Source organism: Belonocnema kinseyi, chromosome 9 (assembly GCF_010883055.1).
Source record: "Belonocnema kinseyi isolate 2016_QV_RU_SX_M_011 chromosome 9, B_treatae_v1, whole genome shotgun sequence".
Classification (NCBI taxonomy): domain Eukaryota; kingdom Metazoa; phylum Arthropoda; class Insecta; order Hymenoptera; family Cynipidae; genus Belonocnema; species Belonocnema kinseyi.
This window is the reverse complement of record NC_046665.1, coordinates 48,659,365-48,674,885: the sequence shown is the minus strand read 5'-3', so window position 1 is coordinate 48,674,885 and position 15,521 is coordinate 48,659,365. Positions and strand designations below refer to the sequence as shown.

Here is a 15,521-nt window from a genome sequence, read left to right as displayed (position 1 = left end):
GGCGCATACTTTGAATAAAATATTTGTTATCATTCTCTTGAAATAAATGTGTTTTTTTCTTGAAAAAATACCGGTTTCATATGTATACACCTGGTAGTTAGTTGGCATCGTTTTTAGCGCCTCTTGCGGAAAAGCGTTGAAATAAAAGTTTTGAAAACTGTATTATTTCTAATTAAAAACGTTAGAAATTGTACAGATCGAGGCGTCCTAACGTTCGAAGTTACCTCTACAAAGTCTTGCTCGCGTAATTGAGCAATATGAGGCTAGAAGTTGGCTAAAACTAAAAGGTGCTCACTCGCTTCTTCAAATCATGAAAGTTCTATCTCGGGCGAGCAAAGCATGAAGGTTGTCACTTCTCGCGTTTAGATTATAAGCGAGAAGTAGCACCTTCATGCTTTGCTCGCCCGAGATAGCACTTTAATGTTTTGATGGAGCGAGCGAGCATCTTCTAGTTTTGGCCAACTTGTAGCTTCATCTTGTTCAATTCCGCGATCTAAAACTTTCTAGTGCTTACTTCTTGGTTAGCTTTTTATTGTTTATATTTTTGGTTAAGTATCATCTAGTCGATCGCGTGCATTGGCATCCTATCGTTAGGACGCCTGGAGATGTTAATTAAATTTTAAAAATTAGACAATCTTATTAGAAAGTTTGGAAATGTTATAATTTCTAATTTAAAGCTTACAAAATTGAAAGGAATTAAAAATGTACTATTTTTAATTAAAAGCGTCCCAAATTTAAAAACTTCAGATTTTAATTTTTTTTAATGAACAATTTTATTAGAAAGTAGTTGAAATTGTATCATTTAATTATAATTCAAAGCGTTTGAAATTAAACAATCTTATTTTGAATTAAAGGATCTCGAATCTGAACAATTTAATATTAAAATTGTGATAATATAACATCTTTGGATTAAAATTTAACTATTTTTTAAAAGGTTGTTTTGTTTAATTCATCTCTTTTCGGAGAAATTTCATCGTTTTTAAATAAAAATGCAAATGTTCGGTTGAAAATTCAACAAATTTGTTGAAAGTTTATCTTTTTTATTTTAAAATTCACCTACTTTAGCAGAAATGACTTCTTTGTTAGATAAAAATGCAACTGTTTGGTTGGAAATTAATTTTTTTGTGTTAAGAAGTAATACTTTTTGGTTGAAAACTCTATTTTCTTGAAAATTTCACTATTTCGTCAAAAATTTACTTTTTGTTGAAAATTTATATTTTGGTGTTAAAAAAGAAACTAAAATATTTTCTGGATGAAAGTTTCAGTTACAAAAAAATTTGACATTCTTATTATAAATTCATCTGTTTTAGGACAAAATTGAATATTTTTTGGAAAGAAATGCATCTATTTGGTAGAGAATTCAACTATTTTGTTAAAAAGTCATCCCTTTTGGGCTAAATATTCGTCTTTTTGAAATGAAAATTCATTTTTTTCCTAGAGAATTATTTCTTGTTTAAAAATTCATATTTTTATCGTGACAACTCGACTGAAATCTTTTTCAACAGAAAATTGAACTTTTTTTTGAAAATTTGTCTTTTTGATTTAAAACTTTATCTATTGTAGAAGAAATTTCATTTTAAAAAAATGAAAATGCAATATTTTGATTGAAAATCATTCTCCTTTGCTTGAGTATTTAACTACCCAGTGGGCACAACATTTTAGAATGTGATTGGAACGTCCTAAGAAAGTTTCTTGGACGCACAAGTCGAAAGGCATGATTTTAATGTTCAAAAAACTGTCCTAAGTCAGACCAAATAATGTTCTTAAAACGTTTTATGTTCAAAATACGTCTTTAAAATGTCTCTGGAACATTTTATATTTATGGAACATTATATGGACTGACTTAGGACATTCTTAAGACGTTCTAAAGACGTTCCTTAACGCTTGTGCCCACTTGGTAATTTGTTTAAAAGATTTGGATGAATCACTTTGTTAATAAATCACTTTTTTGTTAAAGATTTAGATTTTAAGATGAAAATTCAACTCTTTGGTGGAAGTTTAATTATTTTGTTGAAAAATAATCTTTTTTAATTGAAAATTCAACCACTTAGGTAAAAGTGAAACTACATTGTTTACCATTTTTTTTCTTGATTAAAGGCTTATGTGTGGTTGGAAATTTAACTGTTTAGTGGAAAATACTTTTTTTGGTTTAAAATTAATTTCTTAACAGAAAATGTCCCTTTTCCATTTTTTTAAGAATAATATTTTTCAGTTATTTGTCTTTTAGCTTAAAGGTTCAATAATTTACATTAAACTTTTATTTATTTTTTGACTTAAAGATCTTTATTTGTTAGAAATTCGTATTTTTGGTTTTGAAATCCTTTTTGTAACTATGACACTGCACTTTTTCGTTGGGAATTTGTCTTTTTAGGTTGAATATTCAACTGTTATGTTAAAAATTCAATGATTTTGTTGAAAAATCCAGTATTTTATTAAAAATCCATCTTTTATAGTAGAAGACATTCTTTTGTTTGAAATAAATTTAAAAAATTCTAAATTTGTATATGAAATACTGTTTTATTCCGTTTATAAAATATCCTATGTTAAAAGTAGCAGAAGATTAAAATGCTAGTATTTGAATAATAATGATTTGAAATGAAAAATTAGTCAAGGAAAAATCAGAGAATTTTCAGAATGTTCTCTGTTTTGCGTTTCTCCGCAAGAGGCGCTATGAGCAATGCGAACTAATTAAATCCGAATTCACGCGTCCAAGTTTTCCGGGAGTGGGGTCTCCTTATCGGCTTATACTACTTCGTGGTTTTCGCAATGATTTCTATTCTTGGCAATCGGAAGAAGTATGGTAATGTTCGTTATCATTCACAACTAATATGCCCAACAAAATTACTGCCTGATTTACATATAGAAAAAGAATCTCGATTGTAATTTTCAACACTTCTGAAGATGTGTTAAATAATAATAAGGCTGATTTAAGTAGTGTAGAGAGAAAAGAAGTGTTTAGTAACCAGTTTTCAGGTTAGCATGCAACTGATAAAATATTCCCGGTAATAAGCGTTGAATACAGAAAAATTAAGAATTTTTATTCCTATGAATACGCGATTTTTCCTCCGTCTAAAAATCCCCCAACGGGAACAGAAATAGTGCAAATCCTATTCCTCTCTATCGACTTAGTAAAATTTAACGAAAGCATTTATTTAACCTATTTTTCATTATTAAATCTTTTTATAACTTACAAATTCGAAAAATATTCAAATTGATATTTTAATAATTTATTTAAACTCTAGAGAGGCAGAGTTGTATTGGTTAGAATTAAAATTTCAGAACTTGCATTCCGCATGAAGGAATCAAAACAACTTATTACATATATTTTGTAAACGAATTAGAAGGAATTAAATAAAATCAAAATATGACCACTTCTGCGGAATAAAAAATATCTCTGTGAGGTTTGTTACCGGTACATTTCGAAGGAATTAAAAATATTGAAAACACGTTCTCTTTGGGAGAATAGAAAACTGTCTGAAAATATTAATTTTTCTCTATTCTACGCTTATTACCGGGTTACACGATTCAGCAGATTTGAGACGAAAAGCGATTTCAACCTAACACGAAAAAGAAGGAAAACGAAGGCAAAATGCATCTACGTTTTAATATCGCAGGCATGGGAAGGTTAGCAATGAGAAAAAATCAAATGAAAAGAATAATAAAACTAAGATTAAGGAAAAAAGCAAAAGCGAAAACGGCAAAATTATATTTCAGAAAAAGCCCAAGAAGATAAAAATAGAAAAAAGTTAGAAACAAAAAGACTATGAACTAAAAAATTCAATTTTCAAATATTGACGATCTTATTGATTATGCAGAAGGAGTTACTAGAAAAAGAAAGTTAAAAGCTAAAGACACTAACAAAAAAGAAAATTAATTTTCGAAAAAAAACCGTAATTCTGTTAAAGCAGTCAAAAGAACCCAGTGGGCACAAAATTTGTCGTCGTCTTTACGACATCGTTATGACATCTTTACGGCAACGTTACGACATCCTATGTCCATGTCGTTAAGTCGTCTTTACGATATCGTAAATATGTCGTATGATCTGACGATTCGTTTACGATATCGTAAAGACACTGTACCGACATGGACATAGGATGTCGTAAAGTTGTCGTACATATGTCGTAACGATATCGTAAAGACGTCGCCGAATTTTGTGCCCACTGGGAAGCCGAGGATTACAACCTCTAAACTTGCACTGATAGATGATGATAATTAAGTAGTCTAAGCGAGATTATTTGTTTATAAATGAAAAATAATTGATAAACAATGTTTCTCTTTACTATTCACGTAATAGTGATACTTTTAAATTTTAGTTTGATCTGATTCCTTCACTTTTTCATCTTCATATGACTAGGGTGCCAATAATTGGGGCCATCCCTGCCAAGAATTGCGTCAACCCTGCCAAGAATTGCATTTTTAGGTTAATGAGCTAATTTTAATATATTTTTTCAGTTTCTAATATACATTGAGTTAAATAAAGCTTAGAATTTGATACTCTATTGCATTAGCACTGTACATATTATTATTATTACGTTTATCACACATAAAATTTTGGACATTAATTTCTTTCTCAAAGCCTGAAGTTTGCCCTCACCTGCCAACAATTGGGTGCATTACCATATTGTCTGGTTAAAAAAACAAACTATTTTGTCGAAAATTTGTCTCTTTTGGTCCACAAAATAAAAAATGCAAGTTCTTGAAAATTAACCTTTTTAAGATAAGAATTCGACTGCTTCGTGAAAAGTTAAACTAATTTATTTTAAATTTATTTCTTATTTTTTAAAGATTAAATATTTCAGTTGATAATTTATCTCCTTGGTTCGATTTTTTTTCTTTCTTGCGACTGAAAAATCGTTTATGGCTGAAAATTTAACTCTCGGGTAGAAAAGTCGTCTTTCTAGTTTAAAAATGTACCTCTTGTGATAGAAATTTCAACTTTTTTATTGAAAATGCAACTGCGTGGTTACAAATTAATTTGTTTTTGTTAATAATTTAGGTTTTTTAAAGAAAAAATCGCCTTTTACAGAAGAATTAAACTCTTTTTTTGTTTAATATAAAAATATTTTTTAGTTATAATATCAACCATGATATTTTATGTTGAGAATTTTTTTTTAATTTAAAAACATTAGGTTCAAAGTTAAACTACTTGTTTAAAATTGTTTTTTTTTGTGAAGATTCATCTTTCGTAAAAAATGTAACTATTGCTTGAATGTTAGTTTTCTGTTTAAATACTTTCTTTAAAAATAATTTTTTTGGTTGAAGATTCATCTTTAGTTGAAAATTTAACTGTTTTGTTACAAATTAGTTCTTATGTTGTAAAAATTAATTTTCTAAATGATAACGTAACAATTCCATTTTTGGTTCCGAATGTAAATTTTATATACCTTCCTCCATACTTTTACAAAAGTTATACTATTTTCTAGGAAATTCGTCTATTGTGGTGAACAAATTAAAAACTCAACTGCTTTAAAATTTAATTTTTCTTTGTTAAAAATGCAACTGCTTGGTTAAATGTCAAACTAATTTGTTGAAAGTTAGTTGGTAATTAGTTGAAAGTTTATCCGTGTAGCTGGAAGCTGTTTCTTGGAAAATTAATCTGTTTTGGTTGAGGATTTAATTTTTTTAATGAAAATTCGTATTTTTTGGTATAATTAAACTGTTTTTGATTTACAATATCAGAAGCATTTTTAGTTGAAATATATACTATTACATTTTTTGTTGGGAATTTATCTTTCTGTATCTTTCTCTCTAATGGAAATGTAACTATTCCATTTTTGGTTCAGATTTTGTAACTTTTAGTTAAAAATTAATCTTATTCGTATAAAATACATGTATTTGGTTGTAAATTAAATATTTTTCGTTAAGAATTCATATTTTCTAAGTGTTTGTGTATTAAATTTAATTTTTTTCTTCGTTAAAATATCAATTAAACACAACAATAAACTTAAAAAATAAATAATTATTCGACATTTTTTTAAATTTTAAATTATTTTTCCCTTCAAATTGAAAAACCACCCGAGTCTGTAGCGTACGATTGATGATGTTAGTAAATAAAAAAATGTAGTATGTATTTAATTTTCATGAAACTAATTAATTAAGGCCTTGAAATTTGGTGTGTTTCAGAATAATGACGAGTCGTGACTCTTAACGTCATGGCCGGTAGGAAAACAGGTAAGAATATTGCCATTATGAATTTTTAATACTTTTCCTGGTATTTGAGTATTGATGTTATTTTTTTCACCAGGGTAATTGATTAAATAATTTCTAATGTTAGATTTCCAATTACTGGTCAAGTAATGTTCTGGAGAAACGGGGAAAAATGTGTCTCGGCCCGGATTTGAAGCGAGAACGTAGAAGCGAGAAAATATCTACTGACTCCCCACTGGCGCAATTGGTTAACACTCCACTGAATAGTGGCGTTTCCGGTTCATATCCAGGCTGATTCAGATTTTTTTCGTTTCTCCAGAAAATTATTTGACCAGTAATTCGTAAAATTTAACATAAAAAATTAATTACTTATTCCTTGTAGTCTGATTTATCTAATTTAAAAAATCGAAATATTTTAACTTTCAGAATTTTCTGCAACTTTGAGTCGGACTTTGGTGCGAGGGTCTGCAACTCTGCAGGAAGTCACTTCAACGCAAATAGAACGAGTTTCCGGAGTGAGTCTAAAAATTTAAATCGTAATCAGACCAAACTTCTGTTCCTGGAAATTATTGTTTGCTATAAGAACAATCTGTTAATACTACTTTATCTTGAAAAATAGAACAGGATTGCTATAGATCTGGGAATTGTGGAAAGTCAGGAAATTCAGGGAATTTTAGACTGGTTCGGGAAAGTCAGGGAAAACCGAAAACAGTCAGTTATTTTTTGAAAAACTAAAGTTTAAGTTCATAAAATTCTGTATAACTGTTGTCTAGACTTCACACTCTCTCTCCCCTATTTCCTCTTTTTAAATAATTTCTTTTTTTCTCCCTGTTTTTCAGAAACTTCCCCTTTCTCTCGTTTTCTTGCTTAAATTTAAACTAAATTAATAGAAACCAATAAGAAAATCAAACTATTTTTGTCTACAATTTATTTATTTCTAATTAAAAAGTCTACTTTCATATTTCTCGTTCCTGATGCATCTCTTTTAGTTAAAAATTCTTCTATTTGGTTGAAAATTTAATTATTTTTGGGAAAATCCAAGTACTTTGTTCAATTCTTTTTTGATAGAAAGTTGAACTAGATTCTTAAAAACTCATTTTATTAGGTGAAGATTCAACTATGTTATTGAACAAACATTTTTTTGATTATTTAAAATTATTTTTTCTAACTGAAAGTTTAATCTTTCAATTGTTCGCTAAAAATGTATCGCTGTTAGTTAAAAGTTCAACAATTACAGTTTTCATTGAGAATACACATTATTTGGTTAAAAATGAAACAATACACGTGTTTGAAAGTTATACTAATTTGTTAAAAAAATATGTTTGGTTGAGGATTCATCTCTTTGGTTGAAATGTTTTTTTTGTTGTTGTAAAAAATCAGTTTCTTAACCTACAAAATGGCACCATTCCATTTTTGGTTAAAAATTGATCGATTTAAGTTTCAAAATTACCTATTTGGATGAAAATGAACGTTTTTGTTGACAATTCATATCTTACGGGCCATACTGAAATTACGCAACGGATTATAGGCCCTCTCTAAGACCGCTCCTCCTCCCTGTAACAAACCGTAACAAAATATTTCTACCCCCCCCCCCTCATATTACTTTACATAATTATTAGTTATATTTATTTTAAGCAAAGAATTATCTTTTTCTACTATAAACGATGGCTTCTTAACAAATTACTTGAATTTCCAACAAAATCATTAAATTTTTAACATAATAGTTGAATTTGCATCATAAAAAGATAACTTCACATTTGAGAACAAATATGGGATTGTCCAGTTTTATGAAGATGTCCGGTAATTGAAAAATGTTTTGGTAAGATATTATTTGTGCTTAAATTCATAATGCTTAAATTTTCGAACATAACCTAATAAAACAATCGTCAGTTATCATATTATTTTTGTATTTGTCTAATTTTCTCTATATTTTCTCTTTTACACAGGTATTTTGATGTTAACTTTAACTAACATTAAAATCCAATAGGTTATTTTCAACCATCAATGTGTATCTTAGCAAATACACATTGATAAAGTTTACTGATTCTCTTTGGACTTCTCACATTTCCATTTTCACAACCATAAAACTAAATCCATATTTATTTTTAATACCAACACGGAATTTCAAGTGTCTCCTTTACTCATTTCTCAACTGGCGTTCTAAGGTAAATTTTTGTTCATCCACTATTTATTTACTTTATCACTGTTCCGACTTATTGACTACACTTTCCATTGTTAATGTCACGCTTTGATCATTTATTATCATCGAAGATCTTATTTATTTCTTTATTATCATAATTTATTGACTACACATGTATTGTTGTTATTTAACCTTAATGACTACTTTTGTTACTTTCGACTTTTTAAAATAAAACTCATAGAATTTTTTATTCTTCTTCTTTACTTTTTTATCATTTGTTATCGACTAAAATCTGATTATTTATATTTCATTTTTTATTTTCTTAATGGAAATATGTTATGTTTCTATTTTTGTTTAAGATGTTCGTATATTAAATAAATTATATTTCAACAGGCTTGATAAGGGACCACATTGGGTCCGAAACATTGCCATTTTTTCAAAATACGAGTTTTTTTTACTTTATTTAAATGACCTTTCCTCCCGGAGACTTTTTCATACATAAAAAGATAAATTCCTAACAAAAAGTGTTAGAATTTATTTGTAAAAAATAGAATTTTAAAACCAAAAAGTAGAATTTTCAATAAATAAAGATTTGTCCCTCAAGAAAGAAAGAAAAATTTATCTAAATTGTTAAACCTTAAAGCCGAAAAACGAATCTTCTTTACAAACATAGAAAATTCAAACAAAAAATGTGAATTTTCAGTAAATAATTAATTTTCCATGGAAGTGATGCATTTTTATCAAACAAAATTGAACAAAAAAAAAGATAAGTCTTAGAAAATTGAAAAAGTTACATTTTCAGTTAACTTAAGTAGTTTAACTCTTACCCTACTAGTTAAATTTAAAATTTTAAAAATTAATTTCCAACAAAATAATTAAACTTTTAACATGATTTCTTAACAAACTCTTCAACCCAATCTTTTAAACAAAATAGTTGAACACCCAAGCAAAGAAGAATAATTTTTAACCAAAAAGTGACGACTTTTATCAAAAAAAATTCTACTAAAGAAGATGAATTTTTAAATCGAAAAAATAAATTTTCAATGAAAAATAGTTGAATTTTCTGTTAAGAAAGATTTCAGTCTAATTTTCTCGATCAAAATATCCATTTTTGAATAGTTGTGAGGGGGTGTTACAGATTTTAATAATTGCACAAATCTTACCAATTAATACAGAAATTTATTGCTATTCTATGACAAGCGTCGCAGGAGTAAGGGTCGTAAGGTGGCCGAAAGAAGACTGAGCTCGGACCTAAACGCAAGTACCTATGTACCTTCTGTACCTTAGAGAGAGATAGCCTATTGCTTTCATTGTCTGTCTTTTCCTAATTCTTCTCGCATTTTCCAGTCTCGAAAATTCTCTCGTGTCGTCCTGTGGAACCTTACTTGACTAGTTATGCTGGCTTAACTATTGCATTATTCAAATACTAAAAATACAAGGTTGCTAGAGAAAAATCAGAAATAGAAATACAGTATAAAGATAAATAATTATTGAAATTAATTAATTATTCTATACAAAACTATTCGGCCACCACAGTTGAATAGTTTCAACCAACATTACGTTTCTACAGAAAGAATAAAATTTCCAATATAAAAAGACGAATTTTTTGAAACAAAAAGGATGAATTTTTAACAAAATACTTGAATTCTCTAACAAATAGTTGCATTTTTATCCAAGAAAGATAAAATTTGTACTAAAGCAGAGAAAAAGTCTTTTTTAAAGTTGCATTTTCATCCAGAAAAGATTTCAGTTCATTTTTCAACACCAAACTATAAATTTTAAACAAAAAGCAAATTTTCTACGAAATAGTTAAATTATCAATAAAAAAGTAAACATTTCAACCAAAAAGTATGACTTATTTAAAAAATAGTTTCATTTTCAGCCAAGTAGTTGAATTTTTATTCAAGAAAGATGAAATTAGTCTTAAAACAAATGAATTTTTATTTTTTAAAAATGGTTTTAAGATGGTGGAATTTTCAGCTAGAAATAATTTTAGTTTTCTTTTCAATACCAAAATATTACATTTAAGCAAGTAAATTTTCTACGAAAAAGTTAAATTCTCAAGAAAACAATAGAATTTTCAACCAAAAAGTATGACTTTTTCACAAAATAGCTTCATATTCAACCAAACAGTTGAATTTTTATCCAAGAAAGATGAAATTACTATTAAAACAAATGAGTTTTTAATTTAACAAGAAAACTGGTTTTATAAAAGTGGAATTTTCATCCAGAAAGGATTTTAGTTCTTTTTGTAATACCTAATATTACATTTAAACAAGTAATTTTTGTACGAAATAGTTAAATTTCCAACACAACAGCAGAACTTGCAATCAAAAAGTATGGCTTTTCAACAAAATTATTGAATTTACAACCATATAATTGTGTTTTTATCCAAGGAAGATATAATTTCTGTTAAAGCAGGTGAATTTTAAAATCAAAAAGACAATCTTAAAAAAATAGTTAAATTTTCATCCAAAGAAAATTCCAGTTCACCTTCAAAGAGCAAAATAAGACTTGTAAACAATAAGCTAATTTCCTACTTAATAGTAGAATTTTTTTTTTATTTTCAACCAAAGAGTAGCATATTTGTCCAAGTAAAATAAAAATTCTACTTAAACAGGTGAATTATCAAAACAAAAAGATGTATTTAAAAAAAAAGATTTAAATTTTTATCCAAAATACATATTTTAAATAAAGCGCAAATTTTCCAGCGAATAGTTGATTTTTTAACCAAACAGCTGCATTTTTATCTAAGTGAAATGCAATACTTCTACTAAGAAAGAGTTATGTTTAAATCAAGAAGACAAATTTTCAGAAAAAATATTTTTCATCCAAAAAAGATTTCAGTTGGCTTACTAGCCACAATATATGAATTTTAAACAAAAAGTTAATGTTCTACCGAAACGGATTTACGAAAATTATGTACATGAGTGAAGGACCTGCCCCCCACCATAACTAATCGTAATACAATGTCTAGACTTCCCTCCTTGGGCTGTTACGTAATATAAGTATGGTCCCTTAGCGTTGATAATTCCACCGTTTGGTAGAAAACTCGTTTTCTTCTACTTAAAAATCTACGACTTTTTATTTTTTAAATTTGACTATTCGCTATAAAGATTTATCATTTTAGTATGAAATTAATCTTTTTTTTTGTGAAAATTGAACTATTTCATTTTTTTATAGATTTTTCTGCATTATTTAAAAATACGATCATTAAGTTCAAAATTCAACTATTTTCTTGAAAATTCAATTATTTTCTTGAAGATTTACCAATGTTGTTAAAAAATCATAACCATCGTAACTGTTTTATAAAAAAATCGTCTCTTCGGTTTGAAGATTCAACTGTTTGGTAAAAATTAAGTGGTTGTTTGGCTTAATTCTATTCTTTTGAATATGGAAATTCGATCATGTGTTTAAAAATTTATCTTTGTGGGTTAAAAACCCAACTCTTTCGTTGCAAATTGATCTCTTTTGGTTAAAAATTCAAATCGTTAATTGAAAATGCAATATATTCCGACTTGCAATCTAAAACGTTTCACATTCAATGAAATAATTGAATATGGTACCAATCAAATAACTTTAATATAAATTCAGAAAAAACAAAACATTTTTTTGCATTAACATTATCGATCTCCTAGGTGCAAGGTTCTTTTTATTCCTGAAAAATATCTATAAAGGTCAGAAAAAATGAAAAGCTGGTCAAGGAAAAGTCACGGAATTTTGAAATTGGGATTTTGCAGCAAATCTGTAGAAGTTAAGTTAAAAATGGAAGTTCTGTACTGGCCCAGTAGGCACAAAATTTTAGAACGTAATTGGAACGTCCTAAAAACGTTTCTTGGACGTACAAGTCAAAAGGCGAGATTTGAACGTTTAAAAAACTGTCCTAAGTCAGACCAAATAATGTTCTAAAAACGTTTTATGTTAAAAATACGTCTTTAAAATGTCTCTGGAAGATTGTATGTTTATGGACAACAACGGGTACCAGGTCAGTATCAGTGGTATTTCAGTACCGCACTAGTTTTTGGTCAGCAGAAAGCCAGTTTAAGCCATAATTTTTATGTTTTAATTTGACTTTCGATAAATTCTTGTAAACTAAAATTACGCGATTTTATGTTCGAATTTCTGCAAACGTGTAAATTGCACCGAGAAAAGTGAGAAGCGATCTACGACCCGAACTACTCGGTCAAGTGGCGTCTAACAAGACGAGTGCCTTTCCAAACACATTACGTCATGATACCACCATCTAAATTAAACTAAAACCAAAGCAACCACCGTGAAGGTATAGGTGAAAACTTGGTCCAGTGCCAAGACCTTAACTCTCTACTGCTATCTAATCCCTTCTGCAACGCATACGCTCGAGTTTCCTCTTAATCGGATCATTTTTCAATTTTATCCGTGAAATATTCGTATATAATTCATAAAAGATGCATTTAAGCACTTCCCTGACGAATTGCATCATTAATCCTATTAGATTAATGTATAACCAGGGTAGCCGCAAGACTTCATTTTCAAAATTTCCTGATTTTTTCCCTGACTAATTTTTTATTTTACCTTACTATTAATATTTTATGACCTCAATTTTCCTAATTCCCCTCCCCTCTTCTAGTTTCCCACTCCACTTCTACTTCCCCTCCCGATACTTCAACATTTGCTTCCCCTCACTTCCTTAACTTCTTCCTCATCTACTTCCCTCCTCATTTCTCCATCCATTACTGCCCTTCTGCTACTTCCATACCCCACATTTCTCCTCACGACCGTAGACCCCATTTTCCCTCCTCTCACTATCTCTACCTTCTCAGTATCCCTAGTATCGTTCATCTCATTTCCTTTCCCTACGCTTACTTGCCCTAACCTTATTCCCGTCCGTTTTCCTACTTCCCGTTACTTTCCTTATTTCCCCTGCCTTATTTGCCCTAAGTCACCTTCGCTTACTTCCCTAACCTTATTTTCCCATAATTCCCTTACTACTCTTTCTTATTTCCTCTCACTTCCCATATTTTCCCTCAACTTCCCTCTCATAATTTTCCATCACTTTCTCTACTTTCCATCCCTAAACTTCCCCTAATCTTGCCTACTTTCCCTAGATCGCCTCTCATAGCTTTCCCTTATATCAGCTCCCATAATTCCCTATCACTTTCTCTACTTCCTCTCCCTTAATTTTCCCTTACACAATTCTTATTTTTCTTCAGTCTCCCTACTTCCCCTCTCCTCTCTTAATTCTCCTTCACGCTCCTTAAAACTACAATTTCCCTTACTTTCCTCATTTCTTCATCATCTACTTCATTCTCTCATTATTTTTCCAGCCAACACTCTTCTTTACCGGCCTTCCTCCCCCCTCTTACCTCCCTCCCCCTAATTCGCCACCCCTTATTTCTCTCACTGCTTCTACCGCTCCTACCCTCACTCCTCCTATTTCCTCTACCCTCATTTTTCGTAGTTTCCTTCTCCACACTTCTTTTACTTTCTCTTCTTTCACTTCCCTTCACTTCCCCTCCTTAGGAAAAAGTATAACGGATTGATCTGCAATATCTCGGGAAAAAAATCTATTCGGGATGATCGAAAATGGAAATGAAAGATAAAAAGGAGTACTAAACGAACTAACTAAACGGATTAACGGACTAACTAAAACGAAAGCCGCTTTCAGAGGAAAACATTTCATAAAATTAAAAAATTTTTTAATTTAAAACGGAAAATTTTAATATTCCAATTTTGGTTGAAAACTGACTTTTTGGTCGAAATTCGAAATGTTTGTTTTTTTTGCATCAAGTTCAGCTATTGGTCAAAAAATGCATTTTTTGTGACAAGGTATTCTGACCAGTTTGCCTTACAGCGTGGCTTTATTCGAGTAAACTGACATGGGCTCCACATGGCTTGTAACGCTTTGAGAGGTGATTACCCTACCTAGGGAAAACTTGCCACGGCCTTTCCAGATTTTTCTAATAATGCCCTATTTTCTTAAATTATAACGATTGTACAATCAAAATAATTCTCTAAAAAAAATAACTTTTATTACATTTTCATTAAAAATGCACTTTTTCTTAGAGACGTTTAGGGGCCTAAGGTTGAGGAAAATACTGTTGAAGTAGTCGATAATCTCTCAACACTTCATGGCACTTATTTCCTCCATGAAAAATAATATTGATATAACGTATTCATTTGTTGTCTTAAACAATGATATTAGGCAGTCTGATAAGTCCCTGAAAAATGAAACACGGAGACGTTTTTTTGGCCTAAGTCGGTTTTATTTTTCAACATACTCTCCTTTTAGGTCGATAGAGCGAGTCCAACGATTTTCTAACTTTTTGATACCGTCCGAAAAGTACTCGATCGAAAGGTCTCCAAAATACGCCTCAGTTTCAGCTATGAGCTCCTCATTTGAGTAAAAACGCTTACCGGTGAGCCATCTCTTCAGGTTAGGGAACAAGTAATAGTCGCTGGGGGCCAAGTCTGGTGAATACGGTGGCTGAAGAACCAATTCGACGCTGATTTCATGCAATTTTACTTGTGCAACTAAGCATGAATGAACAGGTGCATTGTCGTGATGATAAAGCGGTTTTTTCTTCTTCAAATGCGGTCTTTTTTCGGCGATTACGATTTTCAACCGGTCCAATAATGATGAATAGTATGATCCGGTTATGGTTTTACCTTTTTTAAGATAGTCCACGATTATTATGCCATGTGCATCCCAAAATACGGAGGCCATAACCTTTCGGACCCATTGTTGCGTTTTTCGACGCTTCGGAGCACTTTGGCCCGGTGGAACCCACTGTTTTGCCTGTTGCGTTGACTCAGGAGTGTAGTAGTGGATCCAAGTTTCATCCATGGTTATGGATCGGCGCAAAAACTCGGTCGGCTTACGCGAAAATAATGCCAAATTCTGCTGGGAAGTTGTCACACGAATTCGTTTTTGGTCCATTGTGAGCAAACGCGGCACCCATCGCGCGCAGAGCTTCTTCATACCCAAAACTGAATGCACGATATTGCCCACACATTCCAATGATATGCCTACAGCATTAGCTATCTCTCTCAATTTCACTTTGGGATCATTCTACATCATATTATGGATTTTTTCGACATTTTCTGGTGTAGTGACCTCTTTTGAGCGCCCAGATCGTTCAGCATAAACTGTGCACGTACGGCCACAACGAAACTCGGTAAACCACTTATGAATCGTTCCAACCGACGGTGCAGAGTCCGGGTAATACTTATCCAGCTTGGCCTTGGTCTCGGATAT

The 15,521-nt window shown here is 30.4% G+C and overlaps 1 protein-coding gene across 2 annotated transcripts in view; it reads left to right on the top strand.

The window, feature by feature from the left end:
- The window catches only part of LOC117180885 (obscurin), a 250,331-nt gene that overhangs the window by 24,462 nt on the left and 210,348 nt on the right, over positions 1 to 15,521 (top strand). For both annotated transcript variants that reach the window (XM_033373460.1, XM_033373459.1), the window contains exons 2-3: positions 6,124 to 6,171; positions 6,574 to 6,662. In XM_033373460.1, coding sequence (XP_033229351.1) covers positions 6,153 to 6,171; positions 6,574 to 6,662 — 108 coding nt within the window. In that variant the 5' untranslated portion in view covers positions 6,124 to 6,152. The remainder of the gene's footprint in view (positions 1 to 6,123; positions 6,172 to 6,573; positions 6,663 to 15,521) is intronic.